Source organism: Martes martes (assembly GCF_963455335.1).
Source record: "Martes martes genome assembly, chromosome: 2".
Classification (NCBI taxonomy): domain Eukaryota; kingdom Metazoa; phylum Chordata; class Mammalia; order Carnivora; family Mustelidae; genus Martes; species Martes martes.
The window spans coordinates 194,335,533-194,358,241 of NC_137889.1; the positions used below are offsets into that span (position 1 = coordinate 194,335,533).

Consider the following 22,709-nt stretch of genomic DNA (forward strand, 5'->3'; position numbering starts at 1 on the left):
CAGTAAACCAAGATTTAATACCTAATCTACCTGTAGGTTCAACCCCCCACCTTTCCCCAGGCATATAACCTTTAGCCTGCCAACTGGAATTTCCTGGGGAACATTAAGAGGTAATCAGCTGACTTATCTCTTCCCCTTAGGAAAGAAACTTTGCCTAAAACATTGTTTTGTTTGCTAGTGATGCCCTCCAATCCACTCTGTTTAAACTTTCCTTTTCTACAGCTCTACAGAGTTCCCCTCTACTTGCTAGATGCGATGCGTCTTATCTCTGAATCCTTTAATAAAGCCGATTAGATATTCAAATTTACTCAGTTGAATTTGTGTTGTTTAACAGTGTATATAACACTTGCTTGAAAATGTGTAGTTCATCTGTATAACACTAAGATTAAAGTTCTTTAAAATATACATAATGCTATCAGTTTGAATTGGGAATCCTTAAAACATTTTTGTATGTAAGTTCTTAAAATATTTCCCCCAATGACATACCCAATTAAGTGGTTTGTTAAACAGGAAGAGGAGACATTTACTTAAAGTTGAGTTAAGTAAATTAAATGCTATTTTAAAAGTTAAGGAAATCGGGGCACCTGGGTGGCTCAGTGGGTTAAAGCCTCTGCCTTCAGCTCAGGTCATGATCTCACGGTCCTGGGATCGAGCCCGGCATCGGGCTCGCTGCTCAGCAGGGAGCCTGCTTCCCCCCTCCCCCCCACCTCTCTCTGTCTGCCTCTCTGCCTACTTGTGATCTCTGTCTGTCAAATAAATAAATAAAATCTTTAAAAATAAATAAATTAAAAAATAAAAGTTAAGGAAATCAAAGAAGTTAAGAGTTGCCATTAAAAAGAGAAAATAAGAACAAATAATGTAATTAAAAGGATAGAAACCAGGAGTTAAATGTCTCCTCTTCCTGTAAGCATTTCAATGAATGGCTAGACTTTAACTATGCTAATTCATTTCTCATTGTCTCTTGGACTGGGAGGTTGTCCCAAAGGCCATAAAGATGTCCCAAAGATGGCTTGGAAACCATCTTTCATACTATTTTTGAAAACTTATAATTAACTCCTTAGTAAGCTTAGAGTTTTAGCTTCACATTAGAGCTTCAACTTTTTTTTTAGTTCCTTGAATGCATTTAGTTAATGCATTCTTGAAAGCTTAAAAGTCAATGTACTTTTTCTTCCCCTTTGTTTCATTGTATATTAGCCAAGTATCTTTTTAGAATTTTCTTTTAGCTCAGGGTCTCGCATCAAATGCTTCATCACTTTCTTCATTGTAATCTCAGGCAAGTTTCTCAGCCTCCTCATTACAAAATGGTAAAGAATGCTGGTGCCTGTTTCTTGTAGATATGAAGGCTGAATGAAAAAAAAATTTGCATACATTATTCGGAACATCATCCGTGCTCAATAAACATTAGCTATATATGATAATGTAAGGAGAGACTCTTACTTTAAAAACTACCAGTTTAAATAGATCTTATCACTTAGATGCACTTCCTTTCTTCTGCTTCTCAGATAATGGTCCTCTGCAGTGCCTGAGTTTTGGTGCAGGTATTCCTAAACACCACAAGTTCCTCTACAGGTGTCAGTCATGCTCAATCTTGAGGCACATCAAAAATGGTATGTTATGGGATGTCTGGGTGGCTCAGTTGGTGCCTTCAGCTCAGGTCATGATCCTAGGGTCCAAGGATCGAGTCCCACATCCGGCTCCTCGCTCTGCAGGGAGCCTGCTTCTCTCTCTCTCTGCTTTTCCCCCTGCTTGTGCGCTTTCTCTCTCTCTCTCTCTCTCTCTCTCTTAAATAAATAAATAAGTAAAATCTTTTAAAAAAATGATATGTTACTAACAATGTATTCAGTACCAAGGTTCACAAGTGACTTATTTTAAGAAATACACACATAGAAAATTCAAAATTATTTCCATAAAAATGATCACCTCCATTCCCTTTCACTGAGTGACAGCAAAGAGTGACATTGCCCTTGAAATTGTGCATGTCCCATAGTAAATTCCATCTTGGAAGGCAGGCTTATGGCTGTCATCCCACTCATGGGTCATTATGAAAAAGGGGATGCTACCCGAGGTCATTTGAAAGATTCTAACCAAACAAAATTAATTTACATCAAAAAATAGAGGAAGAAAGGAAGGAAAAGACGATAGAGGGAGCAAGAAAAAGACTGGGAAGAAAGAGGGGAAAAAAAGTCCTAAACTAACATGTAGTACTCTTCAGGTAAAGAACCCCAATACGTTTTTCTCTCCTTTAAAATGACTACTGGAAATCAAGCACTTTGGGAATATACACATTCACATTTGTTTCATTTCATTTCTAGCACTTTATTTTATGTTAATTACCTTTGATCAGTGTTTAGTTCATGTAAAGATCTGAATGTTATAGTCATAATTTTTGAGGATGTATTGTTTTTTCTATTTAATGTATTTATAGGAAAGTCTGTTGTTATTATAGACAGTGTTAATTCTTAGAGAGTAATCATCTGATTATTCATGTATAATAATACATTATGTATTCATATAAATCTAGCATATAAAGATTATTCACACAAAAAAAGCTATTTGTTTCTATACTGGCCGAAGGATAAAACTGTTGATAGCAATAGGTAATGTTTATGGATTATAAATATTTTTACTGACATTAAAATGCTACATTATTTTTTTTTCTTAAATGTTTCCCCAATTTTGGTGGGTTTTTTTTGTTGTTAATATGTATGTGAAAACAAAATTTACCTGGTTCAACTTTAAATAAATATATTTGAAATCTACAGAGGCCTTTTCTTACTTTCAGTTAAACACAGCGTTTTAAGTTCTGTTAGGACCAGATACCTATCCTCAGGCAACTCGCCCCAGGCAACAGTCAAATGGAAACTTTTGCCTAAAGAAACAGCAAGTTACCTAGTGATAACACAAACCAATTAAACTCCAGTTAGCAAATTTAATGTAAATAAGAAATAAAACAGCAGACTTCAAAAGCTAAATCTAGGAAGAGGAAAAGTAACTGAGAATGTTTAAACCTAAAATATTCTGAATAATGGATTTACACCCGTAATTTTCAAAAAGAGAGAAAATTTTCCTAGCAGTTTTGTTATCTGGATTTCATCTGAAAATATTTTCTCCTACTAGTCACTATATAATTTTATTTTAGCAATTGATATTTCACAACCTCAATAATCTCATTTGTGATAGTTTTCTTTTCACAAATTCATTGCAAAAATTAAGAGATATAACATGTGATGGACTTATTACAGTGTCTAGTGCACAGGAAGAAATCAACAAATACTGTTATTGCTATCATGATTTTGAACCATGAGTTTGAACCAAATACCCAAATGCTGAAATAAAAGAAATAATTTAGACATTATAATATCTGATTCCTAGCAATTAGCAGAGATTAAAGACTCATTCTCAGATTATTGCATTCCACTGCAGAAAAGTAATCTTACAGAAAGTTGTCCTACTTATTTACTCAGGTGTGACAACTTGAGACCTGAGTGGATATGGGTTCATTGCAATGACATTGTTTAGAGCATTAAAAAAAAAAAAAAATCAAGTTATACATTGGAAAGAAGTGATTTTTAAAAGTCGGTTCCATTTATCATTCTCATTTATCATTCTACATGTACAAAGGCTTGCACGAAAATGAATCACTCTGTCACTTCAGTACTTTTGTTTCTTACCTGGTCTTTTGAATATGAGTGTTCATTGAGTGTTCATGTCCCTGACATCAATAAGAATATCGTTCATAAAACAAACTTAAATAGTCATTTTAAGTCAAAAGAGTGTAATTTGATTAGAAATATGATATTATCAAAATAAGAGGATAAGAAGATTTTTAGAAACTTCATTACATTCCCATGAACAAATTGTTAAGAAAGATTAGTCTTATGTCTTATGACTGGGAAAAATTGTGTGGTTTCATTACCAGTATTCACTTACAAGCACAATACAATGGAACATGTGATTCTGAGACTGCCAGCGTGAGAAAGGTTTATCTGGGGAATAATGTCACTAATATGAAAAAGAAGCATTATGATCATGATAATTATTATTCCAAGATTGAGAGCAAGTCGTTGATAAAAACATAAGTAATGAGATAAAAACGTAAACCTTTATCGTGATTAAGGTGTTACGTACACACTCCTCTATTTCACTAACAGAGATGCTGCACATATTCAGATAACTCTGTTTAGATATCTAATCTCAGATTAGAGAGTTTTTGCAGATCCTGACAGCTTGATTACCTCATAAAATTGCCATTTCTTCATCCCTTGTCTTCATTTTTAAAGATCCAGGTTTAGCCCTACAATATTGACCATTCACTTCTATCTTTGTAGGCTAGTTTATAATCAATGTAGTAGCTATGCTTATTTTCTCTGAATAACAGAACAGCTCAGTTTTCATTTATATCCCAGGCGATAAACATGTATTTTTGAACTTGGGGACAATATTTAGCATACCCAGAGAAGATGATGAGCCAATTATAATTAATGCTTCTTTTTAAAAAATATTTTATTTATTTATTTGACAGAGAGATCACAGGCAGGCAGAGAGGCAGGCAAAGAGAGCAGGGGAAGCAAGCTCCCTGCTGAGCAGAGAGCCCGAGGTGGGGCTGGATGCCAGGACCCTGAGATCATGACCTGAGCTGAAGGCAGAGGCTTTAACCCACTGAGCCACCCAGGTGCCCCACAATTAATGCCTCTTTTAATAATCCTTGCCAAAGAAACCACACTTATATGGTCAATTAAGTCATTATAAAAAAGCCAAGAACACACAATGAGGAAAGGACAGCCTCTTTAATAAGTGGAAAACTGGACAGCTACATGCGGAAGAATAAAACTGAATCACTTCCTTATACCACACACAAAGACAAACTGAAAATGATTCAAAGACTTGATCAATAAGACCTGAAACTATAAGACTCCTAGAATAAAATATAGGTGGTCAGCTCCTTGACATCAGTCTTGGTGATGGTTTTTTGAATTTGAACCAAAGATAACAAAAGAAAAATAAGCAAGGGCAACTACATCAAACTGAAAAGCTTCTACATAGCAAAGAAAACCATCAACAAATGGAAAGGCAACCTGCCAAATGGGAGAAAATATTTAAAAATCATACATTTTATAAGAGATTAATATCCAAAGTATATAAAAACTCATATAACTCAATAGCAGAAAAAAAAAAAAAGGCTAGAGGACATGAATAGAGATTTTTCCAAAGAACAAACAAATGGCCCACAGGTACATGAATAGGGATCAATATCACTCATCATTGGGGAAATGCAAATCAAAACCACAACAAGATATCATCTCACACCTGTTATTTATTAATTGATTTTTTAAGTTTTTATTTAAATTCTAGTTATTTAACATATAATATAATATTGGTTTCAGGAATTGAATTCAGTGACTCATCACTTACATATAACACCCAGTGCTCATCACAAGTGCCCTCCTTAATACCCATCACCCATTTAGCCCATCCCCTGCCCATTTCCTCTCCAGCAACCCTCAGTTTTTACTCTGTAGTTAAGAGTCTCTTATGGGTTGTTTCCTTCTCTTTTTTTCCTCTCCCCTATGTTCATCTATTTTGTTTCTTAAATTCCACATATGAGTGAAATCATATGGCACTTGTTTCTCTGACTGACTCAACTTCATTTACCATAATACACTCTAACTCCATCCATGTTGCTGCAAATGGCAGTATTTTATTCCTTTTGATGGCTCAGAGATATATATATCAGGTAATTTATATAATATAATTTATATAATATAATTTAATAATATAATATTTTATAATATAATGTTTATATTATATATATCTGATAATTTATATAATATAATTTAATAATATAATATTTTATTCCTTTTGATGGCTCAGAGATATATATATCAGATATATATATATGCCATATATATATCTGATATATATATCTCTGAGCCATCAAAAGGAATAAAATATTATAAAAAATTATATATATAATATATATATATAAATATATATAAATATATATATTTATAAATATATATTATATATAAATATATATAAAATATTATAAAAAAGGAATATAAAATATTATATTATTAAATTATATTATATAAATTATATAAATTATATAATTATATATATATTTATAAATATATATAAATATATATGAAATATTATAAAAAGGAATATAAAATATTATATTATTAAATTATATTATATAAATTATATAATTATATAATTATATAAATTATATATAAAAATTATATAAATTATATAATTAATATAAATTGTATAATTAATAATATAATTAATAATATGATTAATAATAATATAATTAATTAAATTATATTATATTAAATATATTATATATATGTGTGTGTATATATATATATGTGGACATTTGGGCTCTATCCATAAATTGGCTATTGGCTATTGTTGATAATGCTGCTAAAAACATCAGGGTGCATGTAACCCTTTGAATCAGTATTTTTGTACCCTTTGGATAAATACTTAGTAGTGCATTCGCTGGGTCATAGGGTAGCTCTATTTTTAACATTTTGAGAAACCTCCATACTGTTTTCCAGAGTGGCTGTACCATTTTCCATTCCCACCAACAGTGTAAGAAAGTTCCCCTTTCCCTTCATCCCCACCAACATCTGTTGTTTCCTGTGTTGTCAATGACCTCACACCTATTAGAATGGTTATTATCAAAAAGACAAGGTACAACAAGTATTGGCAAGGATATGGAAACAGGGGAACCGTTGTGCACTATTGATAGGAGTATAAACTAGCACAGTCACTATGGAAAACAGTATAGAGATTCCTAAAAAAATTAAATAGAACCAACATATGATCCAGTAATTCTACTTCTAGATTATACCCAAAGGAAACAAAACCACTATTTCTAAGAGATAGCTACATCCCCATGTTCATTACAGCATTATTTTTATCTATAATAGAGATTAAAATTATAAATTATAATAATTATTTATTCAAACATAAAAAAGAAGAGAATCCTGCCATTTATGGTAATGTGGGTGGACCCTGAGGGCATTATGCTAAGTGAAATAAGTCAGAGAAAGACACTGTATAATTTCATTTATATGCGGAAGATGCAAAAAAAAAAAAAAAAAGCACCCCAACTCTGATACAGAGAACAGATTGGTGGTTGCTAGAGGTGGAGGGTAGGGGTGGGGGAAATGGATGAAGAGGGTTAAAAGGCACAAACTTCCAGTTACAAAATAAATAAATCCTGGGGATGTAATATATAGCTTGGTGACTATAGTTAATACTGTATTGTATATTCAAAAGTTGCTTAAAGAGTACCTCATAAAAGTTCTCACCACAAGAAAAGATAATGTAATTATGTATGTATGGTCACAAGTGTTAACTAGACTTACTGTGGTGATCATTTGTTTATATATACATACATAGAATCATTATGTTTTACACCAGAAAATAATATATTATATACCAATTATAACCCCCCAAAAGAAACCATCTTAATCTCCTCTTCATGCCTTTTAACATGTCCTAACCAATTAGCCATTAGCTTTTATTAATTTTTCATGATAAATAGCTAAAGCAAATTGAATGGTTTCTAGCTCCTAGACAATATTGTAAGATCCTTTTATATGTTAACTAATTTAGTCCTTACAGTAGCTCTGTTACAGATGGGGTGAATAAGTGCAGGTGTAAAGAGAATTAATTGCTTCTCCATGGTCATACACTTGTAAGTGGAAATTGTTTATCAAGAGCCTGCGCTCCTGATTGCCTTACTATGGGAGTCTCATCTGCATAATTTTTCTCCACGTATAAGCTAGTTCACTAGTACATGCTCTTACCACATCTTTCCTGGAGTTATGCAGAAGCTTATAAGCTAACATCTTTTCACACCAGGTCCACATCTATCCAGATATTTTATGTAAGATTCAATCTAGTCATAATACATCCCTTTAAACTGTTCTCAGTTTTTTAGTAGACAAAAACCAAAATGCTTAGCATGACATACAAGAGACTTTGAAAATACTTATTTGAATTAACTAATTTTTGCAAGCCTGACATCTTCATTGTTCTTTCTCATGCCTCCCCACCTTGCACTTTGACCTTCATAAATAAAGAATCATCAGTAATACCCAGCACACATAATGCTACTTTCAGATTCCACGTTGGACAGTTTCTTTCTCCACCCTGGTTTTGCAGAAAGATTCATATTAACTATTTAAAATTTTTTCTTGTGTATTACCTCAACTCGTTTCTCAGAATGTCACTCTCCCCTATTACATTCTGCCCAACTCTTTCATACTCTCTGTTCTTTATACATATTTTCATTACCCACATTGTTTATACTGTAAATAGTCCCTCTCTTGTATGACTTCTCTGCTTGACTGAAATTCTTGAAGTCAGGATCTTCATCTTAGTCCTTTTTGTAACTTCCCTACCTAGGGGGCACCTAGTAAACAGTAGGAAATATATGAACAATGAAACAATGATCAGAGATTATCCATACTCATGTAAGTTTTTAAACACACACACACACACACACACACACACACACACACATCTATATTAGTAATGGACTTATAGGAAGTCTAATCTCTTCCAGTTTTCTCTACTCACCACTGAAATTTCTAAGCAATTTCTATTGTCAATGCAATATCTGAATGAGAATTCAGTCCTGTTTTAAAACTTGCTATATGTCATCCATAAAAGAACTTAGCTGGTATCTTTGAGTCCATAAAATTGGAAAACAACACACTATAGTTACAAAGCATATTGTTTTTTATCTTCCTTCCTGTTCTCAAATGATACTAATAGATAGTCATCAATATGTAGGATTGAAAAAAAAAAACTACAGGGAAATTAAGAGATGATACAAAATTCAAATTTGGATATTAATTTTAAAAAGTTCAAATTTGGATATTAATTTAAAAAATTACATACCCAAAGCTTCACTATAGTAGGAATCCCATGATTTCCAAAGAGTGTCAAACATGTAGTCCTGCAGATGGTAGGAGATGAAATTTCTTACTCTGTCAGTGAAAGACATCTGGTCGGTGAGTTCTGATAATATAGCAGGTACATAGGAAGGAGGGAACGGTACCTTCCCACAATGCTTTTCCACTGTTGAAGCTGGAGAAAATCTCAAGGAGAACATAAATGGAATTCCCAGTTTTAAAGCTACTATATCACCACAAGGAAATACTGGATCTGATATTAGGACCTCAAATTTGCTTTTCTTCAGCTTGTCCATCAGGTTTTGGTTTTTGAGAACACCATCACAGATTTCTCTAGACAGTATGTGGAAGTCCTTGAGGACTCTAGCTATCTCCTGATAGAATCTCCAAATGGTTGAAGGAGATGGCCTATTTTCCATCCACGTCAAGACAAAGTCCTTGATGATTCCTTCTATTCTTTCTTTGCCAAAGGGCACCTTATATATTTCAAACATCAGAGATGGTTTAGAGGCCGGCGAGATGAAAAGTGCACCAGAGGCAACTAAGACAGTCACGTTATGCTCTTTTTTAATCAATTCATCTATAATTATCTTAATGTTCAGCCAATGACTCCCCTCCATTGGCCAAATCAGAACATTGCCACCAAGAGTGATTCCTAAGAGACTAATCTTAAGAGAAAACAGCAGAATGTTCTTGTTTAACATGATGTATCTTGATGTAGAAGACTTGATGAAATGTGACATAAACGAATTTCTCTGCTTTTCAAGCAAAAAGAAAAGGCAAATTATTTTTCAGTTTTGATTCAGAACAATTGATACCCTTAAGAGCCTTTTCTTGACCAAATAATATTACTCACGGTAACACTTATTTTATGATAATTACAGGCTTGGAGTAACATGTGTCTTATTTCTCTACCTGTTGCTTTAGCTTGGGTTATGATTCTCACTCTCCGATCATTTTCTTAAACATGATCCTTCAAACCTTTCATTGCATCTCATAATTGTGAAATTCTTACTATTAAATTGAAGTCACTCTATATCTTAACTCTACACTCAGGCCTGGGTACTGAAATATCAGATTAGGTCAGAACTTGCTCAGAAATATAGACATACCAAGGCTATAGATTTTCCAATATTTAATACATTTAATACAATGCCATTAGCAACAATTGAATATTATTAGAGTAGTAATTGGTTCTTTTTTAAAAAGATTTTATTTATTTATTTATTTATTTGAAAGAAAGAGAGACAGAGGTAGTGAGAGCAGGTACAGGGAGGAGAGGGAATGGAGAGGAGAGGGAGAAGCATGTTCCTTACTGATCAGGGACCCTGATGCAGGGTTTGATCCCAGGACCCCGGGATCAGGACCCGAGCTGAAGGGAGATGCTTAACAAACTGAGCCACCAGGTATCACTGTAGTAACTGGTTCTTAATAGATAAGATTAATGCAAAGAAAATACTTATAAAAATGTGAAGTATAAGCAAATAGAGAAAGTATAATTTTTATTACTACTTTAATAATATGTTTAGGAAATTTTTTTTTAATTTTTATTTTTTTAACATTTTATTTATTTATTTATCTGACAGAGAGATATAGCAAGAGACGAAACATAAGCAGAGGGAGTGGGAGAGGGAGAAGTAGGCTTCCTGTGAAGCAGGGATCCCAATGTGGGGGCTCAATCCCAGGACCCCGAGATCATGAACTGAGCAGAAGGCAAACACTTAACTTACTGAGTCACCCAGGTACCCCATGTTTAGGAAAATATTTTGTGTTAATAATCACTGAGAAAAAATTATAAGTAAATGACTGAACTGTGTGTAAGTATATATGCAAGAGATGATAAGTAATGTTACTAATCAATAGGAGGTCTTTGAGGAGAATTGCTAATTCAATCTTTCTTCTGTGGAAAGTGCCGTTCAAAAGCCAGCTGGTCTGTGTGAGGAGCAACTACTACATATTTAGACCAAACCTTTCATAATTTCTAGTATTAATTAAGCCCTGTGTGTCAGACATTGTGCAAAGTGTGTTACATGTTAAGCTCATTTATTTCTCACTAAAAAAAAAAAAGATTCAATGAAGTAGATCCTATATTCTCACATCAAAGAAGAAACCATTGCTCAAAGAAGTTTAGTAATTTGCCAAAGTCATATAGTAGGATAAGAAAAAAAGTGGTAGTAGTAGCCTTTAGGCTCTTTGGCTTCCAGAGTCTACTGTATTAACCACTAGGATACATTGTCCTATCAGAGTCTATCATGTCCCCTTACCAGTTGTAAGGAGTCTACCCATATAAACCATAAAGTACTCCAAACATGCTGACACAATATAAAATGCACACTATAAGTTTGTGTAACTCACACTGGGTAATGTAGGACAAATCAGGAATAAAATAATCTCTGAAAATTGTGCATTTGTATGCATATGTCCATGTATACATGGAGTTTTTTGTTTTAGTAGACCTGTTGAAATTAGAAATCTTATATTTTTTAGTGATTTTTTTCTGAGCTCCCCTATCACCAAAGGTAATCTATCATGAAACCCTGATTGCTCCTTTAAAATAGTTACTAACTTTTACAAAGTACTATTCAGAGCTCGGCCGTTCATGGTATGGATTTCAATTCAAGGCTCCATATACTAAAATTTTATAGTATGCACAAAATTTCTGGCTGCTCGTGTCAGCCTGATCCAGAGTTACTTGCCAGGATACTTTAAAACAGTTGTTGTGACTCAGTAGAATGAACCACTGGTAACAATTCACTACTATTATACTCATTTTATTCACTACAAGAGAATAGATTCAGTTTTAAACAGTTAAAATATAGTCTTTGTTCAGTTTATTTGGGTTTATTGGGTGCCTACTAGACAGAGAACTCACAGCTAAGTGAAAGATGAATCAAAGAGATAATTCCTACATCTATTTTATGCTCTCAGTGGAGATAATTGCATATGTAACTACAGTAAAAATCAGCATAGTATTAAGTCAGCATGATAATATAAGAAATTAGATATTAGAATCAAAAACAAAGAATTTTAATTTAGCATTAAGCTGCTTAATATTGATGAGACCCACTTTTCTCATCTATAAAATAGAAATTAGAAACAATCCAAAAGGCTTTTATGAGTATTAAATAATACAAGATAAATAATAAAACATTCATTAATATATAAAATGCATAACTACTCAATAACTACTACAAATTATATGATAATATAAGCCATATATAAGATAAAAGTTATATTTAAATAAATAAAATAATATTGATTAATCTACAAGCATAGTGCCTGGAATAAAAGACATATTTAAAATCTATTGTCTTCCTCATTTAATTCTTTCTCCTAACTAGAGAAAATGACAGGTGCCTTCAGATGAAATGACACAGGTAAAACCCATCACAGCTCTTATAGAGATTGCTTTCTGTTGTTTGGAAGTTGAAGGTGGTGGGTAAAGATAGGGAAGTTCTCATTAGAGATGTGGTATTTGATGTTCATCTTAGAGTTTGAAGTGACTGGACATGAGTGATGAGCAATGTGCATAAAGGAAACCAGTGTTATATCATAAATAAACTTTGATTTTTGAAAAAGAATCTCAATAATGAAACAGTATTAAGAAACTTCTCAAACTATTGAAGTTTAATTTTCGATTTGTGTTCTTAAATTTAATAGAAAACTAAATGAAGAAACTATATGGTCCATAAAGACTGAAACGGGTTGTTTTCTGAAACTAAAAACGTGATTTTAATTATTCAGACCCCAGGATCACTGAAATGGTAATGAACTCTCTCCAAAAAATTTTTGGAGATTATAGCTAACAATATGACTAATATATTAATGAAATCTGTTGAGTTCAAAGGAAAGGCTAATGTAATTAAAAAGAAGTTACTATATACAAACATTTTTATCCTAGGTCATGATAATAAAAGATGCTTCAATTAACTGAACAAAAAGGGGGCACTCATAGTATTTACATTATCAAAACTGGTTATTGCTTTTACATCAGGATTTTCTTTACAGAAACTTTAAATATCCCTTTTTAAATAAATAAATTTGACTTTGCATAAAACTTATTTGATATATATAAATTTAGAATATATAAATATAAAATATATAGACATAAAAAATCTATTACACATTAAGAAAATAAAATACCCACCAAAGAATGACATATTGATTCTTATTATGCTCTCTTAAAGACTGTAGTAGTCACTTGTGAGAATCATTTTTGTATTTTTTTGAATACTTTCTGTATTCACTTTCTGTGTTACCTAGTGTAGGACCAAATGAACTTTCCACTGTAGGAACTAAAGGTAATAGATAAACCTTTAAAGAGGACAATGAGCCAGCACCTGTGTGTCTCAGTTGGTTAAGTGTTTGCCTTCTGCTTGAGTCGTGATCCCAGGGTCCTGAGGTTGAGCCTGGCATTGGGCTCCTTGCTCATCAGGGGGTCTGCTTCTCCCTCTGCCTCTCCCCCTGCCTATGCTCTTTCTTTCAAATAAATAAGTAAAATCTTTAAAACATAAAAAATGAAGCCAATGAGCTCACACTGGGATAAAGCATTCACCTTACTGCTCAATAAAACAGTTCCCTCAATATCAAATTATTCTGAAGTATAACACCTTGGGGGGGAACCCAAATTATTTAAAAATAGAAATGGATACTTTTTTAAAGTAATGAAACAAGCTAAAAGTTAACCCACAACCTTGTAATGATTGATATTTCTTTTAGAAGAAAATATAAATCCAAATATACATCATACTTGTCATAAGGTTTTTAAATTTCTTACCTGAAGTTTTCAGCCAGAACCTTAATAACACTCATTTGCTATTTGAAAACTGGATTTAAATAGATTTTAGTTGGGTAAACATAATATGGTGAGAAATATGATCTTAAAGAACAAATTGAACAGATTTGTTTACTCCTAAGGCATTCCACTTCCATTACCTTATTAAGTAGATTAACCTTGTGTTAAAGGTGTTCCTTTCTATTGGTTTTCTGGCAACTATTTGCATTAAATATTGCCTTTGCTATTGTGGTTTCTGCAGCCCTTCACCCTCCCCCTCCCAACCAAGAATGTCTGGATATATATGAAATAATGACTGGTAATAATTAATAATCATTGATTATTAATAAGAAATATGGTAAATATCTCCCATACCCATGCAACATAAAATTATTATTGTCACTAATAATTATGAAAATAATTTTTTTAATTGAGTTCTTTTTTTCTTGAGTTGTGTAATGATCAGAGGCGATTATGTTAATTCACACAGTAGGAGCTTCACCAGAACTGAATTTCTCTGTATAAGGAAGAAACATCTCAGAAAAATTCTGGTGTTCTTATTGATCTTTGCATCTATTTTTTAAAAAAGGTACTACTTTATGTTGGTTCATAACCCTCTCAAGAGCTTCCCTGGCATAATCTGAAATTGGCCCCTGTATTCAGAGGGCAAGGAGAGACCAAAGAAAGAGGCAGTTCGTGCCAGGTTAGCAGGTGGCAATTTTAATAAGCAAAAGGAATTTACACATGAAGCTTCTCTTGGGTGGCAGCAAGAGGAACGGATCCTTGCACCCACCTGCAAAATCTTAAAAGTTTATAAAGAGGTCTTAACTGAGTTCAGTCACGTATATCCTGTAGGATCTGCCAAGACTACATAATTATCTCAAGGCAACATCTTTAGAACAGTAAGTGGAACCCACATTCCAAGGATAGGAGACAAGGTGAGGAACCTCTGAGTTTTGGGGTCCAGCTTATAGATCATCTGAGGGTCATGTCTTTTCTATGATCTTCCCCAAACATTCCACCTCTCATGACCGGATCTTACAATATCACAGGCCCCTCTTCTGCAACGGGCCCTGAACAGGCCCGTTCAAGGATTTCACTAGCATGGGGGTGACTGGTTTGGCAGCTGTTTGGCTGCAGAGGAAGCAAACACCATAGCAACAAATATAGGCATATCTAAGAGAAAACACAGATTCGAACAATAATTTCCAAAGTCAGTGACAACTTTTTCTACAAAAGTTGGTCTGAACTATTGATTTGTCAGTTCCCCTAAGCTGCAGGTCAGATCACTCAGGACATTCACTTGTGTCCTCCTGTGATAGATTAGTAGGTTTATTCATCAAGTATGACCAGACAACAGTCTGTTTGGATACTGGCACAGGTGTCTCCTTGTGAGACAGTGATAATGTCTAAAATCATTTTATTTTGGAAGACAGATTTTCTCATCAGAGACATTTCAGTGTTCAGTAAGGACAGGATTTGTTGGCTGTCATTTAAAGTTTACTGCGTGAATTTTGTAAGGGCTTCTATATGTGTTAAAATGCCCTAGTGATGCCTGGGTGGCTCAGTCGGTTAAGTGTCTGCCTTCAGTTCAGGTCATGATCCTATCAGACTCCTTGCTCAATGGGGAGACTGCTTCTCACTCTGCTTGCCCCTCCCCTGCTTGTGCATGCTCTCTCCCTCTCTCTCTGACAAATAAATAAATAAAATATTTTTTTTAAAATGTCCTCCAGGCCAATGGAGAGAGGAAAGCCGTGAAACTATCGTAACAGTGAAAACACAGAATGTTTCCTACTGGTCCTGAGGACAGGGAAGTTGGCAGCTTTAGAAAGTTGAACTGGTTGTACATATAATACATGTTGACCAGGGGACACAGCACTGTCAGACATGAGAAAATGGGTTCTGGGTGGGTATGTCAGATCAGGGTCCACATCTTCTCCTTTTAATGGCGCATGTTCCATTCCAGGCATCCTGCATTTTAGCAGGTGCAGCTTGAAGCAGGACAATAAGATCTCCGAGGAGATTGAGTATTTCCCCCTCTCCCAGGAGTGGGAAGTAACACCCAACGTGGTGGGATGTTCCACTGTAAATTCCAGTAGGTGACAGCTTTTCCAAGTAGCATACCACATTGATCCACAGTGAGAGCTGGGGCAGTGTTTGTTTCCCATGATTTCCATAACTTTACGGTATTGGGCACTTTGGCAGGGGTTCCTGATCTGGCAAATAGAGCAACAGGCCCTACTAGTTGATCATTCAAATGTGTTAAAGCCTGGAGCAATATTTAAATCCACCCAGCTGAGGTGGCTTTACCTGTTAACAATTTAATTTGCTGTTTTAATATTTCATTTTCCTTTACTATCAACCCTGCTGAGTATGAGCTATAGGGGAGATGGACCCTCCACTTAATGTCATGTGCTATTGCCCATTCTTGCAAATCATGACCTTTGAAATGTAACCTCAGATTACTATCCATACACGGTAGTCAGTTTCTCCTATAACCAGTGGTGGCAGCCTGGTTTGCATGGTGGTAAGGGAAACCTTGGGTTAGACCAGATGCAAACCAAGGCAAATTTAGAACCTGCACTCTGAAGGAGAGGGCCAATATGATGAATTTGCCAAACCCTCACCAGCTGGGAACTAAAACGGATGGCCTAGATTCTTTTGGCAGTTGCCTTGGCTGCCCAGAATACACAGGACATGCTCTACTGCATTAACTAAGTCATCGTACCGCAAGAACAATCTGACCTCCCTGGCAATACACCATCCTATTCAGGCACTCTGATGACCTCAATCTGTTGTATCTACTGAAGCGTCGGCAGCTAAGACTTGTACCTGAGCTGAGGCATCAGCTTCTTGATTGTCAGTGCCTTAGGAGCTGGGATGGGAAAAACTATGAGGGCTGCCTCAGGCTCTTGCAGACAGACCCGAATGTCTTTCCACACATTTTTTTTCCCCCAAAACGGCTGGCTTATGATCATCCACACTTTAATTTTCCATTGTCCAAGCTATAGGGCTAATCTCTTTAGAAAAGCCCAACTGTCAGCGCAAAGAGTTAACAACAAATCACCTGCCAGACTGCTCTGAGCTCAGCCCACTGGCTGCTGCATCTGCTGCTGTGTGAGAGACTCTAGGTGGAGGAGCACTGCTAGGAGCTATGGTTCTATGGGGGTATATCAGGTTTCTGCCCCCTGCCAGAGCTGGGGCCAAAGTCACAGTTGTATGCTCCCTTTCTGTTGTCTCTGCCACAATGTCCAACCCATACCTTAAAAAGTTACATTCATATCTACCTCAAATGGTAACCCTGCTTAGGAGATGGCTATGTGTGTCACCAGTATTTTGCTTTCTCAAAGGCAGCTTGCTGTTTTGATTCCCAGTCCTACATGTATCTTTTATTTGCCAGGCAGTATAAGGGACAGAGGTGCATTGTGCCAGGTGAGGAATAAAAATCTTCCAAAACCCAGATCTCTACAAAGGCTTGGACCTCGTTAACATTTTAAGTGTTGGGATAAACTTGCATATGATCAATCATAATTTTTGGAATAACATGTGTCTTACTAGACCAGACAACACCCAAACCTTACTGTGGTGTCTGGGCCCCCAGTTTTCTGTGGATTCATTTCTCATCCTTTCCCTCACAGACGTTCCAGCAAAGTCTGCAGTGTGTCTTGCAGCAGAGACGTATCTTTACGTGTTGATATTATAACATCAATAAAATGGGCACTTTTTACTAATGTGGGAAGAAGAACAGAGACAAGTCCCCAACTACCATCCCATGACACATGGTGGGGCTATATAGGTAATTTTGGGGGAACATTGAAAACTTCAAATAAAAACAAACCTATGGGGGAGGAGGTAAGACAGCAGAGTAGATGGGACGCCCTGGGCTTGCCTCATTTTTGAACAAAGCTGCTCAACATCAGAACATTTTGAACAACTAGGAAATTGATCTGAAGAGTCCAGCCAGATAAGAAGCAGTGCTCCTGGGGAGAGGGAAGACAGAAGCCGGAGAGTCTAAGGTGAATAGCATAGTGCATGGTGCCCCGCTGCGTCACACTGGGAGAGAACATTCCCTTTCTTGGAGCACATTTGGAAGAGGGTATATTGTTTCTCTAGGACGAGGCACCTGGGGGATTTGGGGGCACCATTGAGCAGCCATTCAATAACAAGGGACAGAGACATGTGCAAAGGACAGATAATCTGGTCACAGCTTTTCACTGTGCTTTACCATAGACGCCAGGCATCCTTGTGGCCATGTGACTGCTTTTCTGAGATAGAAAAGTGCTGGGTGCTGCACTGTGCAGCTCTCCTGCAGGGGAGGGGAGCAGGTCCATGTCTTGCTGGGTCCTTTAAGATTTGGAGTTTTTAATCCCAGCCACCAGCCAGAGATAAAACACAGGACTATGACTCCCAGCATGCAGTCAGCCTGGGCATGGACAGGTTGAGGGCAGGGATCTTACTGAGGTCTGGGACACAGCAGGGGAGATTTTTTGTTTTTCTGTGAGTGCTTCCTGAACAGTGGCAGCCTTTAGGTCCTATCCCTGTGGATGAGAGGGTGGAATCGTGCCATTTTCCAATGCCACCCCTCCCCTAACATGGTTGGGCTTCAGAGAGAAACACAGTGCCTTCAGTGGAGGCTGGAACGGTTTACACCAGACATCACCTCCCTGCACCTTGCAGGGGCATCTTTACTAGGGCAGGTCTGACTATGATCCTGCACAGTGGATCTCTTTCCCGGAGAACCAACACAGGTCCCCCATGTGTACCAAGTCTACTGATCATTGATTGCTCAACTTTAAAGTGTCAACTTTAGTTCTGATGGAAATAGGACCAGCCCCCTTCCTCTTAATTTTCTTTTGGAATCAGGCTTATAGTTTTTTGTTTATCTGTTTGTTTGCTTTTTTTGTTGTTCCTTGTCCTTTTCTCTTTTTTTGGACCAGTTTTTTTCTGATTTTGCTTATTTGTTTGTTTTAATCAGGCTTATCTTAACAAACATATCAAAATACACCTAGGTAAAGGCTCAAACACTCCTCACTGCAAGCAAGGAGGAACTCTATAGGGTACTAACCTGTGGAAAAGAGCAGCCAAAACACAGCAGTGGAGTGTATACAGCATACAGCAGAAACACTTCCTGAAGCACCAGTCCCTGGATAGTGTATGACCCCTTTTTGATATCGCATTACTCTCAGAAGCAAGAAATATAACAAGATTTCATAACATTCAAAAGGCAGAAACTTAGCCAAAATGACACGATGGAGGAATTCTCCCCAAAAGAAGACTAAGAAGAAATCACAGACTTAATTAAAACAGATATAAGCGGGGCGCCTGGGTGGCTCAGTGGGTTAGGCCTCTGCCTTCGGCTCGGGTCATGATCTCAGGGTCCTGGGATCGAGCCCCACATCGGGCTCTCTGCTCAGCAGGGAGCCTGCTTCTCCCCTCTCTCTCTGCCTGCTTCTCTGCCTACTTGTGATCTCTGTCTGTCAAATAAATAAATAAGATCTTTAAAAAAAAAAAAAAATAAAAAAAATAAAAAAAATAAAACAGATATAAGCAATACATCTGAACAAGAGTTTAGAACAGTCATAAGAATACTAGCTGGGTTTGAAAAAAGTGTAAGACACCATAGTAACCCTTGCTATAAATAAAAAGACCTAAAAACTAGTCAGGCTGCAATAAAAAACGCTATAAGTGAGATGTGAAACTGACTGGATGTAATCACAACAAAGATGGAAGATGCAAAGGAAGGAAGTGGTGATAGAAGATAAAATTATGGAAAATAATGAAGCTGAAAAACAAAGGGAAAGAAAACCATTAGATCACGAATATAGACTTAGGGAACTTAGTAATTCCATAAAGTGCAATAAACCCATATCATAAGAGTCCCAGAAGAAGAAGAGCAGGAAAGGGGGGCAGAACAAATTATAGCCGAGAACTTCCTTAATCTGGGGGAACAGGCATTCAAGTCCAAAAGCCATAGAGAATTCTCCATAAAAATCAACAAAAACAGGTCAACATCAAGACATATCATAGTGAAACTTGCAAAATACAAAGATGAAGAGAGAATTCTGACAGCAGCTAGGGACAAAAGATCTTTAACCCACAAGGGTAGACACGTAAGGCTAGCAGCAGACTTATCCATAGAATTGGCAGGCCAGAGAGAGTGGCATGATACATTCAACATGCTAAATAGGAAAAATATGCAGCCAAGAATACTTTATCCAGCAAAGCTGTCATTCAGAATATAAGAACAGATAAAAGAGTTTCCAAGACAAGTAAAAACTGAAGGAGTTTGTGAACAATAAACCAGCTCTGCAAGAAATATTAAAGGGAAGTCTTTGAGTGGGAGACCAAAAGCAACAAAGACTAGAAAGGAACAGAAACAATCTACAAGAACAGTGACTTTACAGTTAATACAGTGGCACTAAATTCATATCTATCAGTAATTATTCTGAATGTAAATGGACTAAATGCTCCAATCAAAAGACATAGCACATCAAAATAGATTTTAAAAAAAAGACCTACTGATATGCTGCTTATTAGAGACTCATTTTAGATCCAAAGACACATCCAGACTGAAAGTGAAGTGGAGGGCAATTTTTCTTGCTAATGGACATTAAAAGAAAGCTGGTGTATGTGTACTTGCATCAGACAAGTGAGATTTTTCAACCAAAGACTGTAGTAAGATATGAAGAAGGACACTATATCATAATAAAGAGGTCTAACCACAAGAAAATCTAACAATTGTAAATATGTATGCCCCCAACTTTGGAGCAACCATGTATATAAATCAATTAATAACAAACTTAAAGGAACTCATTGATAATAATATAATAATAGTAAGGAACTTTAACACCCCACTCCCAGCAATGGATGGACAGATCATCTAAGCAGAAGATCAACAAGCCAACAATAACACTCTGGAGCAGATGGACTTAATAGACATATTCAGAGCATTTCATCCTAAGATAGCAGAATAAACATTCTTTTTGAGAGCACATGGAACATTCTCCAGAATAGTCCACACACTGGGTCACAATCAGGCTTCAAATGGTACAAAAAGATTGAGATTGGAGTACCTGTGTAGCTCAGATGGTTAAGGTCTGTCTTTGGCTCAGATCATGGTCTCTGGGTCCTAGAATTGAGCCCCATGTCAGGCTCCCTACCGCTTCTCCCTCTGCCTCTCTCCCCTGCTCATGCTCTCTCTCTCTGTCTCTGTCTCTGTCTCTCTCTAAAATGAATAAGGAAAATCTGAAGGAAAAAAAAAAAGACTGAGGTCATACCATGCATATTTTCAGGCCACAAAGCTATGAAATTTGAAGTCAACAACAAGAAAAATTTGGAAAGACCACAAATACATGGAGATTAAAGAACATCCTACTGAAGAATGAATTGGTCAATCAGGAAATTAATAAATTAAAAAAAATACATAGAAGCAAAAGAAAATGAAAACATGACAATCCAAAATCTTTGGGATGCAGCAAAAGCAGTTCTAAGAGGGAAGTAGATAGCAATACAGGCCTTCCTTAAGAAGCAAGAAAAGTCTCAAATATACAACCTAGCCTTTCACTTAAAGAAGCTGGAAAAAAAGCAGGAAATAAAGCCTAAAACCAGCAGAAGAATGGAAATGATTAATATTAGAACAGAAATGACTGATACAGAAATTAAAAAACAACAACAACAACAATGGTAGAACAGATCAATGAAACTAGGAGCTGATACTCTGAAAGGTTCAACAAAATTGATAACCCTCTAGCCAGACTTATAAAAAAGAAAAGAGAAAGTATCTGAATAAATAAAATCATGAATGAAAGAGGAGACATCACAACCAACACTGCAGAAATACAAATAATTATAAGAGAATATTATGAGCAATTATATGCCAAAAAATTAGGCAATCTAGAAGAAATAAATAAATTCCTAAAAGCGTATAAGCATCAAAACTGAAACAGGAAGAAATAGAAAATCTGGGCAGATCCATAACAAACAAAGAAATTGAATCAGTTATCAAAAATCTCCCAACAGGGGCACCTGGGTGGCTCAGTGGGTTTAGCCTCTGCCTTCAGCTCAGGTCATGATCTCAGGCTCCTGGGATCGAGCCCCACATCTGGCTCTCTGCTCAGCAGGGAGCCTGCTGCCCCCTCTCTCTCTGCCTGTCTCTCTGCCTACTTCTGTTCTCTCTCTCTCTGTCAAATAAATAAATAATATCTTTTAAAAAAATCTTCCAACAAATGAGAATCCAGGGTCAGATGACTTCCCAAGGGAATTCTACCAAACATTCAAAGAATTAATATATATTCTTCTGAAACTGTTCCAAAAAATATAAAGGGAAGGAAAACTTCCAGACTCATTCTGTAAGGCCAACATTACCTTGATTCCATAATCAGACAAAGACCCCACTAAAAAGGAGAATTAGAGGCCAAGATCCTGGATGAACAAGGACACAAACCTAACTAAATCCAACAGTACATTAAAAGGATTAGTCACCCTGATGAGTGGGATTTATTCCTATATATTCCACAAATAGAGCATCTTAATAAAGATAAATAAAGAGCATCTCAATAAAGTAGGAATAGAAGGAACATATCTCAATATCTTAAAGGCCATATACAAGACACCCAGTGAATATCATCCTCAACAGGGAAACACTGAGAGCTGTTCCCATAAGATCAGAAAAATGACAAGGATGCCCACTCTCACCAATTTTGTTCAACATAGTACTGGAAGTCCTAGCCTTAGCAATTGGTCAACAAAAAGAAAAGGCATCTAAAAAAGCAAGAAATATGTCAAACTATCACTATTCACAGATGACATGATACTGTATGTTAAAAACCCAAATGACTCCACCAAAAATTGTTAGAACTGATGCATGAATTCAGCAAAATTTCAAGATATAAAATCAACATACAGAAATCTCTTGCTTCTATACACCAAAAATGAAGCAGAAGAATTAGAAATCAAGGAATTGATTCCATTTACAACTATGCCAAAACCCATAAAAGACC

At 35.9% G+C, this 22,709-nt stretch overlaps 1 protein-coding gene across 4 annotated transcripts in view; it reads right to left on the minus strand.

Annotated features, from left to right (window-relative positions):
* LOC308339286 (UDP-glucuronosyltransferase 2A1) overlaps window positions 1–9,640 on the minus strand; it is a gene marked incomplete at its 5' end in the record, with an annotated part of 66,185 nt that extends 56,545 nt beyond the window's left edge. For 2 of the 4 annotated variants that reach the window (XM_080797791.1, XM_080797790.1), the window contains one exon: window positions 8,923–9,640. In XM_080797791.1, the coding sequence (XP_080653917.1) occupies window positions 8,923–9,640 (718 nt within the window). Of the gene's footprint in view, window positions 1–8,918 lie in introns of all 4 variants that reach the window. The other 2 variants (XM_080797788.1, XM_080797787.1) reach the window with 1 other exon arrangement.
* Window positions 9,641–22,709: the final 13,069 nt, after the last annotated feature.